The following is a 15043-nucleotide window of genomic DNA, read 5'->3' on the forward strand; positions in this document are numbered from 1 at the left end:
ATTTCCTTACTTATGTTGATTTCTGTTCTCTTTCAGACTAAACTTGTGAAGGACACTAGGTATCGTATACAAGATGGAGACAAAATAAAATTCGGAAACGTCATATGTATTTATATTGCTGATCTGAATAAGGTGAGAATCAAATGCTAGCTTTATTTATGTTTTTAAGCTTATTGCTATGAAAGTTAAAAAATAAAGGTGCACAAGTAAAACTGGTAATTTATGGGGTTTGTTTAGAAAGTATCCGGATTTTTTTCATTTATTTAAGAAAATGTGTATTCAGATACCATAGTTTTACAGTAATTCCTTCAAAGTAGTCCCCAAAGCAACGACTGCACACATTGGAAGCAGCTCTGGAACGCTTCTTTTGATATTACCCAAAAGTGATCCGCCACATTCTGCATTGGTGTCTTCTCTGAACTGAAGTGTGGTTCCTTTCAGAGGCATTTTCATCTTGGGGAAAAAGGCAGAAATCATATGGACCCATGTCTGGAAAGTAGTAAGCCTGGTGAAACATAGGTGTGGTGAGTTTGGCCAGGAAAGTCTGTATAAAATGTGAAGAATGGGCGGGTGCGTGTGTCCATTGCATTGTCCCGGAAGATGTGTCGAATCTTGCGAATAGTTTCCATTTGGGATTCCCCAAGCTTGATACAAACTTTAGTGCAGTAGTGTTGTTCATGTCTTTCAGTCATTTTGTTAAAAACGAAATTCCGACACTACTCACTTATATCTCCTTGGTCATTAGCGGGCTGCCGGCAACTGATGCTTCTGCAGGCTAGAGAGAGAAGAATGTTCGTTAGGATCACTTACATACGTGCATCAAACCATGCCTTCCTAACTACTTTTACGGGGAAAAAAGGTTGGATACTTTTTGAACAAACCACGTATCAATTGTTTTAGGTCAAGCAGTCGAGTTCTTTCTACTTTTGTAATAAGTATTGTTGAGCAGGAAACCGTCCCATTCATTAAGTCCTATAGTTTCAAGTTGTCTTTGTTAGTCTTGTAGTTAAAAAAAGTTTCCGGAAGCTTACTTGGAAGATGTCTGTTTATACGGACATAATTTATTCAGGCAGCTGTTAACTCTTCACATGTAAGCCGAGTGGTAACCTTACTGTGCTCGATGTTAATCAAGAATCGTGAGAAACTTGAGTGTTTCTTGAATTAAGAGGTATTAAACCTCGTTTAGGAAGTCCAAAATAGTGCTGTTGAGACCGAATGCATTGGGAACATCTAACCGGCTCTAGTTCGTTGTGGGTAATAGCGCCAAGGAGTTATTATTATTAGCACTCAAGAGTGCTAGTTACCAATTTCACCCAAAGTTTTTAAAAATATAATCGGGTTTCTGTAGTTACAACAACTGCTGTTAAGTTTCTGTCCTACAATTGGCAATAGAAGTGGATATTCCATTCATTTGAATGTAGTTATTTATACGGTAAATCGACTGTGTCAGCGTTAACGTCATATTCGTGTTGTTACCATGATGATCATTACGCTGAATTCTTAACGCGCTTCGATACAGGGCTCAAAAACATTTGGTAGCAGTGAAACAATATAGGATTGCTGAATATTTTTGGGGAAAAATTTAAACTGACTCGGAAAGAGGAAAATGTTGCTATACATCGGGACAGCCTTAAAGGGCCCTTTCCCCAACCACTGCTTCTTTTCACCCCCACAACCCTCGGTTAGTCCTCGCGAGCGTGTAAGCTGTCACTGCTCTGTGTTGCCGTACCTCCAATCCACTTGTGTAGTTAAAGTCCGGCAAAATAAGGAGAAAGCTTACCTTCCTATTTTCAGTTAACAACAACAAAAATTTAAAAAAAAAATATATTTCAACTAGGAAAAAGGAAGGAAGGAAAAGGACAACATTGGTTTTTAGCCAGAAGGGATCATAAATGTCTACCTAGTGATGGGTAAATTCCCGGGAAGATATTTTTCGGGAATATTCCTTGGGAATATTCCCGGGAAGATTCCCAAAATGGGAATTTATCCGGGAATTTATGTACAATCAGAAAGAAAATTCCATTCTATTACTAAATTATGATTTCAAAGTTGAATTAATTTTTATATCACAGCATATTATTACTGTTGTCCACAGAGGATTCTTTATAATGTATATTCTGAACGGTACTATGTTACTTTATTAATATTTAATTATATTTAGAGAGTAAGCATAAATGTCTGTTTATTTACAATATGTTCTATCAATTAAATATGTGTGAAAAAATTATATAGCAACAGTTTAAATTTATATGTAAGTGGATTTGCTCAACTTGACTCTATTACTGATATTATAAACATATTAAATTTATAAATGTTATAAACCAATTAGATTGGGTAAATGCTAGAAGATACATGTCTCAGCAATTTATTAACATTTGCACATACATATTTATGTTCACAAAATTTGCAAGATACTTCCTTATCTTTATATTTTAGCACGTAACATTGCCATACACGACCTTTCATTCTAGCTATTTCTCGAAATTCCATACGTTAATTTACATGTAAAAGAAGTCCGAGTACCTCTTCAGAAATTCGAGTCAGAGAGAGGAGACAGACCGATGTCTATTACTAATGATGGTTCAGGGTTTATTAATAGTTCTTCATATCTATTTCTACATAATTCTAAATTACTTTACAAAATGGTTCCTTTTCATCATTTGTAAATTAGTACTTTGCTAATTTTGGCTATTCTTTATCATTTGGGGCCATCTTTTTCACTTACTTTTTTGCGATATTCTATTCCGATGCGGTTGTTTTATGGTTTCATACGTTAAATTACGTTACCAACATCAAATTCAGACAGCATTGTAGAGCGAGCGTTAGCGAATGAACGCGGGTTACAGTCCCGCATGGCAGGTTGTTTTCTATCTTCGTTCCCAACAATTCACTTTTTTTTTTTTTTTTTTACATAAATCACTTCCACTTACCTTTCCGTTTTGTATAAATCACCTATTGCCCTAAAAAAATGTGTTCGCCACTTTCTTGACTACTTGAACATCACTATCAACTCATTTCTTCCCCAAATCATCCTACTTTTTGCTAGTTTTGGCCCCCCAATACTAAACAATTACCTTACTTTTTAATGCAAATGAAAATGGAACTAAAAAATCATATTATTAGTTATATAAAGTACCGTCAAATAATTTTAAATTTTTTAACCTCCAAATTCTTTAAAACCTACAAGTAAATCATAATATATTAAAATAAAGTAATTAGTCATATGGTTCACATAATTTGTAAGAAAAAGTAAAGAAATGGAAATAAATTCCTTCCCGGGAATTTATAGGCCAGGGAAAAAACCCGGGAATATTCCCATTTTTAAATTCCTTCCCACTGGGAATATTCCCACTGCCCATCACTATGTCTACCACGTGTCGCGGAGACTAGTTAGCGGAAGGTTTAGAGGGGTGGACAGGGTTTTCAGAATTCTTGGAAAAAGAGCTCTCTAAGTATGACCCAAAGTATAAGGGAATAAATATGTTTGCGTGCTGTTATAAAATAAATAAATAAAAGGTTGGAGCCAGCACGAAAGAAGGCGGCATATAATAGAGAAAAAAACTTGTATAGAGATGAATCTTCAAATTAGATTGGATTACGGAAATAAATGAGCATGAGGCAATCTGGAGGATGGGAGTTAAGGTAGACAAAGCATAGTACTAATTTACGTCATATATACCGATAGTTGCCTTTAATTTATCCAAATTTCAGTTAATCGTAACAAAGTTCGTTTGTTTATTTATTCTTAATATTACACGTTATATGGTAATTAATTTTGGAAGACAATACCTGACAACGGGTTCAGTGGTCATATGGCAGAATTTTTCTTTTTTTTTGGGGGGGGGGGGAAAGACGTGGTGGAACCTGGGTTCAGTTATATAGTAAATTGGAAGAGCATTAATTCTAAAAATAGTAATTAAAATTTAGAAAAATAAAAATGTCCATTGTTTCTGTAGACGTAATTCATATTTGTGGAAACTTGAGAAAGTGTTTTGCAGGTGTGACAGATGTGCAACAGTTGGCAGCGAAAGTCGATATATATCCTACATATCCTACACAAATTCGGAAGAGTCAGGCAGGTTTAATTTAGGTTTGACGTAGAGAGAGAAACGAAGTTCTGTGCACTCTGTTAAAAACTTCTTTCTAATTTGTAATTCTTTCGGAAGGTATTGACAAATTAGCATGTAGAGTATATGTATTTATTTTTGCTGGTGAGTGTGGAACTATAGTTTGCGTTTGAATGAAGTCCAAAATTGATTGAAATTTTCATCTTTATTGTAATTTACGTCTGAATTTTAGTATTTAAAAAAAGCGATAAGAATGTAAGAAATACATTTAAAATATTGTATCGATTTACTAAACATCGTAGAGCAATGTTCTCCAAGGGTCGTATCTCCTTGGTGGGGCGCGAAAGTCCAGCAAAAAGTTATGTTGACTGATGAAAGATTATGTCGTTAAAATACAGATGGTGGTAAATAATTACTCTGTTTATTCGTTCATTCGTAGTAAAATGAGTTTTTCTTTCCCCTTTCCTTATGTTTGGTTGAGTTCCTTAGCATTCGTCGTGGTTTCGGATGTGAGTATAGTAGTAATAGTACTATTATTTTGGGCAAGTAAAAAGAATGGTCCGATGCTGAGTTCCCTACTACCAGGAACGCTTCATATACACTTGCCCTTGCATAGAAGCAACACAGTCACATTTATGAAACTTGCAGGATTTAATTGTTTCCAATATTGACGCTCAGAACGATACACTTTCTCGATTATCGAAGAATACCCAATCAGGCTTTCAAACTATAGTTCTACTGTTGATGAAAATACTTCATACTCTGTTGAGAAATGCCTACCCTTCAGTTGTTTATTAGCTATGAAAAAATAGAAATAATCTGAAGGGGTCAAAGTACTGTAAATAAAGGCTATAAGGCAACAATTTGAAGTCCGCATGCCTAACAAATGCGAATGTTTCTTGAGTTTTGTGAGTTGCTGCACTATCTAGAAACAATTATAAATTTTTCGTAGCGTTTCTACTCCAACATATAACGCAGTTTTTTTCCAGGGTAGTAATTTGCAGTGACGTCGTATCCGGATATTAGATCATATTCCCATAGATCACATTCCCATAATAGTAACATTTTTTTTTTTTTAAAGGCGGAGTATTAGCTTTTTTTCTGTCAGTTATAGATCGATGTGTTTGCAATCGTATTGTGGCCTTATTTACGCGCGAAATACTATTGAACCGACACATGACTTGTCACTGCCCGATCCCTAGATACCAGTCTTGGACAACCTATATCGTCCTCTATTGTGAAGTGGCATAGCTCAGGACGCTTTAACCTGAAAAGACAAATATCTGCACAAGAAGTTGTATGACATCGTAGAGCAAATCATTAATGGAGCTTAATTCTATACGTTCTTTAATTTTAACATCCTATTTTAGTATAAGGTTGTATGAAAAATGGTCGTACAGTTGAATATGTATGCTGGGTATGGAATCCAGGTCTCGTATACTAAAAGCAAGGATGCTGCATTTAGTGGTAACGGAATTGTGTTGATTCTATAGTGTAAGCCAACTGGGAACTAAGAAAAGGAAATTCTTGGCAAAGAAGAAAGTTTTGACCTTTCTAAAGAGCTGTCGCGTCAGATGAAAGAAATTCTAGATATATTATACTGTTTCATTTGCGCTGATAGCAAGATTGTTTCAGACTAATTAGTTAATTTTTATTTATTTACGTTAATTATGTTTCGTAGTATTGCTTCTGTGAAATAGAAATATAATAGATTATCCATATAAGTTTATTTATTTATTTATTATTTTTTTGTAGCTACAAGATGAAGAAAGTGAGACAACGGGGTCAGACTCCATGCTGAATTTAGAGGACTCAAGTAGAGGTAAGTTTAGCACAACTCTTTTGATTAACATTTTAGTTTTGCTAGAAGTAAGATGTTGATTATTCTTAAAATCAAACTAACAGGAAAACAATGGATAATATTAAAAAAAAAAAAAAAAAAAAAAAAAACTTTCTAGCAGTCACATATTTACAGAAGATTGTTCAATGTATATCCAACCGATTTTGTCACATTGCAGCTACTTTTTGTAGTGAGCCAGAAACATAATACTGGTGTCTTTTTCATTCTGCTGTGTCAGTTTATAGGTGCCAGATTGTCGTATGGTGCTAGTGAAATGCTGGCGAAAGTGAACTGTTATTTGGAAAGTCCTTTCCAAGGACACTTTTTTGTACAACAGAGTGCTGAAACTGTGTTGGAAAAATCTAACCATCGGAGTTATCACAGCAAAAGATGTCGTGTCCAGGCAAACATAAATGAGATCCTTGAAAAGCATTTGAAGTTAACAGTGAAATTGTCACCTGAGGTGGTTCGTGAAATTCATCGACTGGCAGGCCAGGTGCATTCATCACCCCTACGTAACATGACGTAGAGATTAAATCTGGTACAGTCCACTGTTAGCCATAAGCTCCTCAGATGCCACATCACTGAACATACGACAACTATAGGAGAGGCATTTCGGTGGGGAAGGGATGTCAAAATGGAAGATAGTTGTTACATTGTATGACATTTACATTCATCTTACCTGTAATAAAAACATTTGGGCAATTACGTCTCGTGATGTGTCTCGCAACGAATGCATTGCTAATGTAGATAAAGTCTCTTGCAGGAAATCGTGATTGTCACCGGATTCAGTTACGAGGGAAAGTCGAGGCTCGTAAAGTGTACTAAAACGTAAAAGTAAATGCTGTATACTTTCAGCAATTCATCGTGGCCCAAATCTATTGAAAAGACATCCCTCGTTTGTACGGAGCCAACAAGACACTTGCAGACCCACATGGACAAAACGTTCACCCATCCGCTCGGATTTTATCATGACACAAAGCAGGAAATAGGAATCCATGTCATTTCTTTTCATGGCATTCCCTTCAAAACTCCTGACACCATCCTAGTTGATTTTTGCGCAGTTGGACTGTTAGAACGACGTCCATAACATCATCATCACTGTCTATGGGAAATCTGCAGAGAGGAATGAGATGGAATTCCTATGCGTGTGCTCCAAGGTAGTTCGTTGCAGTGAAAATTACGATCTCGGGCTATACTCCGCAGTGCTGGGAATGTAATAGAAAATTATTAGTCTCGGCGACGAATTTTCTTTTCTGGTGAGTATCCTTCCATTCTGTCGGATGTAAACCAAATAACCTTCTGTAGAAGATAATTCAGAGAATGAAAAAGTGTGATTGGACCTCGAATCGATTTGCGTCTTTAGCTTAATGTGCCGTTATGCTAACTACTACTCTGCCTATTTTCTTCCGTTACCATCTACATATTGTAATTTTTGAGGTCGATGTTCAGTCTTTCACACTAGTGGACTGTACCTCAGCTCTTGTTTTTCTTGAACAACTCGTGTCTATATTAATGAATATCTGTGATGGTTGAATTAGACATTATTGGGTTAATAGAGGAAACAATTTTTTTTCCCCATTCTATGTCCGCTAGAAGGTGTTCTGCGTTGTTTGTTGCATGATAAATATGAACCATTTAATTGATACTGTAAGCAATTCGAAATGCAAGAAATGATGTATAAATTTTTTCACACTGAATATTATTAATACCTAATTAATCCGTTATTGAATGCTTATTAGTATGGAGTTCAAAAGTAGTGGTATAGCCCATGTGGTCTAAATGGCTGAGCAGTAACTTTAAGGGCGAAAGTGTGTGTGTAGATGGTCAGAAGGCAGACCGCGTAGCATAATGGTTCATGCACCGGCACGGGTAAGTCGGAGAACGTGATTCTATACTCTTGGAATTTTATAGAATTCGCACCTATAGAGTATACAATGTGTGGAAAATTGATTGGTTGTTTCCCTATGTATTTTAAACTTTTGTTTGTTCGAAAGAAAATTAAAACCATTAACAATGATCGTAATTCTTGTACTGATGATATTTGGAAAGAAAAGTTGGATAATTTGAAATACACTCTGAAGTTCTTTGTTTACAGTTGTAATGTAATCTGTTTTTGCTAAATGAACTTTTAGAGGAGAATGTTGGAAAATTTTACGTAATTTCCTTATGATAAAATAGCAATTTAATGTTAGAACTTTGAAGTATTTGACATTCTGAATTTGTTGACTTTTAAAAATCTTAAGAAAAGAAAAACGACTTCAATCTCAGATAGTAAGAATTAGAAACAATCTGTTTTTTTATAATAATATATGGGAAAAAAATTATACTAAAAGATTATTATTTGTAAAAATCCCATTATTTTTGCTGGGCAGCTAGAAATTTTATCTTAGTTTGAGTTTTATCGAATATATTAACCCTCGAGAAGTCGCGCTGAAAAAGTAACGCGAGTAGTCGCGCGCGGTCAAAAGGACCGCACGAACGTAATGTCTTGCAAATATCGTTTTAAACATTTTTCTTGTATTAGAAACGTAATTTTGTATATTTTCTGAATAAGAGGGAATAACATTTTTATTATTGTAATAAGTTTTACAGTAATAACTATTAGAGAAACCTACAATTAGACATGTCCTTTTTGTTATTTCTCATTTGGAATATTTTTTTTTCGTTACATATTTCTTTAGATAGATAGCTACACACGGGTTTTATTGAAAATTCTAAATCTGATGATGATCTTTTTGTCAACTCTGGTTCGTCTAAAATTATAAATGCACTAGTAAATTAGTTAAAAATATACTATATAAACATACACTAAAACAAAGCTTCACAGCGCATTTTACATTGAATTAGAGCTCACTCGTAGCTAAGCGGTTAGCATACACGCCTTTGGCGTGGGACTTCCGCTTCGATTCACGGTGAGACCTCATGTGGTTCGGATCCTTCGTTAAGCAGTAGGCCCACGTCTTACATAGCCTTGATGCTGAAAAGGGCGCTAAATTGAAATCAAATCAAATTTACATTGAATTATTTTACGGTCCTGTTATTTTGAAATTTCACCTATACAGCACTATATTGAATTATTTTAGGTTATATTCAAATTTACACTGTTCTACACTTCGTAGTCGCTTATTTCGTCCTCTCCTGCTCTGACTACGTTCGGGTAATCACTGGTTATTTCTGGGTTTAAGATCTTCAGATTCGCTTGCGTACTCCTCACTTCACCTTTCGTGTTCACTCATATTATATATATATATATATCCAAATAGTCCATTCCTAACATTTCCCTCCCCTGTTTTAAGCTGTTCATTTCTAATTTTCTCTTTTTTCATACTTGGTATCAGTTTGTTAACTCTGTCGACCTCTTTTCTGTCCATTAAAATAATATTTGAGTTTATAAAGCTTAAAACATCTCCAAAGCAAAGGTCACGTGCAGAGCGAAACACTGAGAAAAAAACATTACACCGTTAGTCGCGCGCGGTGGAAAGCACCGCAGAATCACTAAACAATCACTAGTAGTTAAACTAAATAACGGATAACGGAGTGATTGAGCAGGAATGTTCGGGAAGGTGAGGGGGAAGATTAGCTAGACGGAGAAGTCTGTCGGACAAACAGAATGGACACACGATCGAAAATAATTTCCCTGCGGTGCTTTTGACCGCGGCGCGACTACTCGAGGGTTAAACTATTTTCCTTAAAATGTGTTGTTGGTAACGTACTAGTCCAATCTAAAATGCATGGAAAATTACTCTTTTTATCTGAACAGTACTGTGAATATTGTACTGTGAATACTGTGAATATTGTAATGTATATTTATTACCATTTCGTTTAGCTTACAGATCATAGGATATTAATCTAAAGAGTTGATTTCATAAATAAAGCATGGTCCATATTTAACATCTAATTTCATAGTATGGTATTTATATTATAGTTTCGCTTTTTTGTGTTCTAGATGGCAGTATGTTCGTTATTCCGGAAACTCCTGTTCCAAACAGGACTGACCAGAGGATCTCAGCTCTGAAGGAGTCCGTGCTATTAGTTCCAGAATCACCTCCGTTGACACAAAATAAGGTATGTTTAATTACCTATCACCCAGAATAATACAACGTTATTATACAGGGTGTTTCAAAACAACACCGACATTTGGGAGGTGATTCCTGACACCAAAATAAGACAAAAAATATAGACCAACTTGGGCGCAACCTACCGTAGTAAGGTAAAATATGGAACTACCGTAGTCAGGTTAAGACTTAACTTAGGAGCTAATATGTGCACTATCTAAGAATACATGTTTCCGAATCCTGCTGTACTCACTCAACAATTTTTATAGAGAGAGTTTGGCTACGGGCATATAATTTGAAGCACTCAACAACTACCTTCGGAGGATTCTGAAACTTGGATATTTGGATAGGGTACATATTAGTTCCCAAATAAAGTCTCGACCCGACTACGGTTGGTCCCATAGTTGTGGAGCTGTGGACCTTTAAGGTCATTTTTTCATATTTTCGGCAGCCTATAATTCCGAAAGGAAGCATTTGTGCACCCAGGTTGGTCTATTCTTTTTATCTTATCTTGGTGTCATGAATCACCTCCCAAACGTTGTCGGTGTTGTTTTGAAACACCCTGTATAAGGTAATGTAAAATTCCTCCTTAATCGTGGCAAAATTAAAAAGAAAGTGAGGATATTTTCATATGGAGAAAGAAGACATCATTAAAGAATGCTACAAGCAACATAAACTATTCAAACATTACTTCGACCATGGCCGTTGTGCAGAAGTAGTTGGTGGCTGTACGCTGCTCTATTTTCATCTGTCAGCTATGCTCATGATCAACATGTAGCGCGATTCCTGTATTCCATAGGAAGAGGCACTGCCTGTCGTATCCTTTTTCTCTTTTTTTTTTTTATTTGGAGTAAAGATATTTTTTTAGAATTTCTGTTCCATTACCAGTTGGGAAATTTCTAATCTCACTATATATTAACGACCAAATTGTGAAACGAGTAACATTGCTAGCAAAAAGTATTATGTAACCCTAGAAAGATAGAAATAAAAATCTCTTAGGTATCTGTTTAAATTTAGTCGCATATCTGAGGAATGCTGCTATTACATTGAAACTCTTCCAACTTGGACCCTTCTGAATCTGACCCCCCCCCTCCCCCCAATTACTTTCTGTTTACTGAAACTCCTATAACCTGATCACCCCTCTGTCTTGCATCTTGGACACACACATTTGAAACGAAGTTGGGCCAAAACAAACAAAAAATAAATAAATAAAAATAAAAAGGAGAATGGATCAACAGTTGACAGTTAAGTTATACTCTGATACATTATGCACATTATAAACTGCATTATATAGTATGTACCCCACAATCTATTGTACAGTTCAATTCAGTTGGTTTCTACATGAAGATAGTGTAAAAGTATTAAATAAGAGCAACATATGTAAATGTTATTCTGCACACAATACAGTATATTGGTGCACGTAATAGTGTAGCATTATTCATTACATAATATGGGTACGATATAAACTTTTACCCCTTTGTCTTGGACACACCTTGAACTAGGACAGTTTTTGAAGGGACACAGATGTCCAGCTTAGATGCGTTTCACTGATTTCGTAAATTGACTCTCATGAAGTACATATTGTGGTTCCATCTTACACAGGTTTCACTGTTTATACTAGAGGAACCTGGGTGCACAACGGGCTCTCTAGTATTCACTGTAGTATTCGCGTTCAAATATTCGCTAGAAGAAAGCTCGTGGCTATATGTCCCACCAGTTCTGAAGTAAAATCTGGGCTTTTTACTCAACATTTTCATTTTGGCACTTAGCACGGATTTTTATGATTAGTCTACATATGATGGTTCGTTTGAGTTTAATGCCTTTTTTCAACATCGAAATTATGAGACCTGGACCCGTATTCAGTGAGATATTCCCATATTAGAATATCAAATAATCGGAGAACATGACTTACTTTTTTTTTTTTTTTTTCATGCATTTATTAAATTGTAAATGAAATTGAAGAACAGTGACAGCCTTAGTCTTCGAGGGAAAGAAATGTAATCTACTGTATTCTAACTTTAATATGAGTGTACAGAGATATAATTATTTCTTTGGTTATTAAATGTAGAAAACAATATATATAGATATTTTTTTTTTTTTTTCAGACTATCATTTCTCCGGACTCATCGATCATAGAATCATCACAGAAACCACCGTTGAATGATAGCAGTAGACAAAACGGAACAGAGAATGCCGAAGAAGATTCGGTACAAAATAACCACAAAGACGGAGCGAGGAACTTACAAGACACAAGCTTTGAAGACCAGTTGTCAGGAGATGATGATATTTTCAGTGCTCCGACGCAAGCGTATGTTCCTGACGAAAAACCAAAAGAACAGACCACCGAGGATGATGATATATTTGATCAGCCAACGCAGCTTGTGAATGTAGAGGATAAAACACCAAAGGGTAATAACATTTTGCCTCCAAAGAAAGAATCATCGCCAAGTCCTTTTAAAGTTCCTGCTGCATCTTCGGATCTCTTGGACGAAGATGATGATATATGTGACATGCCAACACAGCCAAATCCTAATCTTCGGGAGAACGCTCGAAATGGAGAAGTTAATCACACAGTAGAGCCTGAGAATAGAGATGAGGGGAACTCTGCCACAAAAGGGTTGGAACTTGATGATATATCGAGTGAGGAAGATGAAGATCTTTTCGATGCACCGACGCAGCCGTTTAAACCCAAAGAGGAGAGACGGAAACCCGAAACAGAGAACGAAAATACCTCGAAGAATGAGACTGAATCGAAGGATGATATTTTTGACGCTCCAACGCAAATTTTCCAAGATGAGACTTCTCCACAGAAATCATCCAGTGGTAGGAAATCGGAGCAAGATATATTTGAAATGGAAACTCAAAACATAGACGAGAAAATTTCTCCAGATAAATCTTGCAAAGATGGTGATGAAATTTTTGACATGGAAACTCAGGCTACTGATGATATTTATGATATGCCAACACAGGTAATACCAAGGAATGAGGACACAACAAAGCCGAGTAAACCACCCCAAGAAGAAAATAAAGAGACTGAAGGAAATAAGGAATCAGAGAAGATGGATTCGGAGGATATATATGATATGCCTACTCAGTTAATGGAGCCCCAAGAAACCAAAGCACCCGAAGGAGAACCGGAACAAACTGAGAAATCTTCTAACCTTTGTGAAGAGAAAGATGATAATTCAGATAGGTCACATATACAACAAAGTGAAGTTTCAGTTACAGAAGGTCAGAACAATACTACTAACGAATTCTCGGCGGGTGAAGCGGAAATAGAAACTGAAACAAATGTAAACGAAGAGAAGTCAGAACAAACAAAAGAATCGGAGGAACCAGTAGAAAAAGTAGCATTAGTGGACGATGATAGCAGTACAGAAATACCACAAGTAGAGGATAGTGGTAAACCGGAAAAAACAGAAATAGAGAATGAAAAGACTGAAGATATTGAGGTACCGTCTGAAGAAGAAGAAAAAGCTCCATCGCCGCAACTACAGGAGGACAGTTCCGAGGCTATGGAAACCGAAGATGTCCCTCCTTCAGAAGTAAAAGAGATGGAAGTTGAACCTGGTGAGCAAAGTATGGATGTCTACGAGCCTTCTGCTGAGGACGCAGATGAACAGAAATCTTCGGAGTCAGAAGATCAGCCAGTAGAAAGTATGCAGACAGAAAAGGACGAGAATTCTAGTGAAGCTGTAGAGCAGTCCGAGAGTGTGGAAGAATCCTTGGAGAGTCGCGAGACAAAAGAAAATGAGTCTCGTGAAGAATCGAAAGAACAAGAAGAAATTTCAGAGGGAAAAGAAGAAAGTGAATCCAAAGAGGAAGAGGAGGAGGAGGTTGTAGATGATGAAACACAAGAGGCTGTTGCAGATCGTGAATTGGAAGATGAAGATTCACGAAGAGAGAATATAGAAGGTGACTCTGATAAAGCTATCGAAGAAGACACGACTAGTACAGAGCCAGAAGTTTCAGTAAAGAAATCAGAAGAACCAGAAACAGGACAAGCAGATTCATTAGAGAGATGGAAAGATGGGGATGAGACAGAGGATAAAACAGTTGATATGGAGGAATCCCAAAGCAAAGAGGAGGAAGACGAGAAAGAAGAAAAAGAGGTTCTTGAATTAGTGGAACCAGAAAAGATTGAAGAAAGTGAAAGCTCTCTAAGCGATCAAGTAAAAGAAGTAGAAACTGTGGAGAATGAAGGAAATTATATTTCAAATGTTGAAAGGGAGGAGAATGATGAAGCAATGGATGTTTCAGAACCAGTTGAAGCCAAGGAAGAAGAAAGAACTTGCGAAGTGTCCACTGCTGAAAATGAAGTAGAAACTGCTGAAGATACAAAGATCGAAAAGCAGGTAGATCTAGATGAAACAGGTGAAATGGATGATTTTGATGCGCCAACGCAAATTTGTACGCTTAATGAAGAAGAAGAGGAGACCGACAAAAAGGCTGAAGACAAGGAAAATAAAGATGATGTGAGTGATCAGGAAATAAAGAACGATTCAAGTGAAAGTTACGACTCGATTTGTGATGCACCAACGCAAGTTATAGGAGAGATAGAACACGAGGAACAAGAACAACCTGAGCAGACAAAAGTTGCTGGGGAACAAAAAGAAGAAGAGAGAAAGGGTGCGGAAGAGAAAGAAGAAAAAGGAAAGAGTGCGGAAGAGAAAGAAAAGAGAGTGGACGAAAACGAAGAAAAGGAAAAGAGTGCGGACGAGAAAGAAGGTGCGGAAGAGGAAGAGGAGAAAGAAGAAGGTGCGGAAGAGGAGAAAGAAGCAGAAGAGTCTCAGAGTCTGTTGGAAGAGTCACAAAGTCTTTTAACGGAAGAATCACAGAGTCTTTTAGCGGAAGAGTCACAAGAGTCACCTGAAGAGGAGGAATCACAGAGTTTATTAACTGAAGAAGAAACTACAGTAAATGAAAGTGAGACTGAAAAGGAGAATATCGCCGCGAATGAAGCTGAGAAACTTGAAGAGGAGAAACGTCAAGTAAGTGAAAAGGATAAACCAGAAGATGAGATTGAAGCTAAACCTGAAGAGGCTGAAGATACCCAAATAACTGCTGAAGAAGAGGAG

The 15043-nt window shown here is 36.5% G+C and overlaps 1 protein-coding gene across 1 annotated transcript in view; it reads left to right on the top strand.

The window, feature by feature from the left end:
* The window catches only part of LOC145694630 (uncharacterized), a gene marked incomplete in the record, with an annotated part of 79597 nt that overhangs the window by 63610 nt on the left and 944 nt on the right, over positions 1-15043 (top strand). The window contains 4 exon segments of the mRNA XM_081771037.1: positions 37-132; positions 5823-5889; positions 9857-9975; positions 12071-15043. Of these exon segments, the coding sequence (XP_081627163.1) occupies positions 37-132; positions 5823-5889; positions 9857-9975; positions 12071-15043 (3255 nt within the window).

The sequence above is a fragment of the Thermobia domestica genome, chromosome 9 (genome assembly GCF_964235325.1).
Source record: "Thermobia domestica chromosome 9, izTheDome1.hap1.1, whole genome shotgun sequence".
NCBI classification, from domain to species: domain Eukaryota; kingdom Metazoa; phylum Arthropoda; class Insecta; order Zygentoma; family Lepismatidae; genus Thermobia; species Thermobia domestica.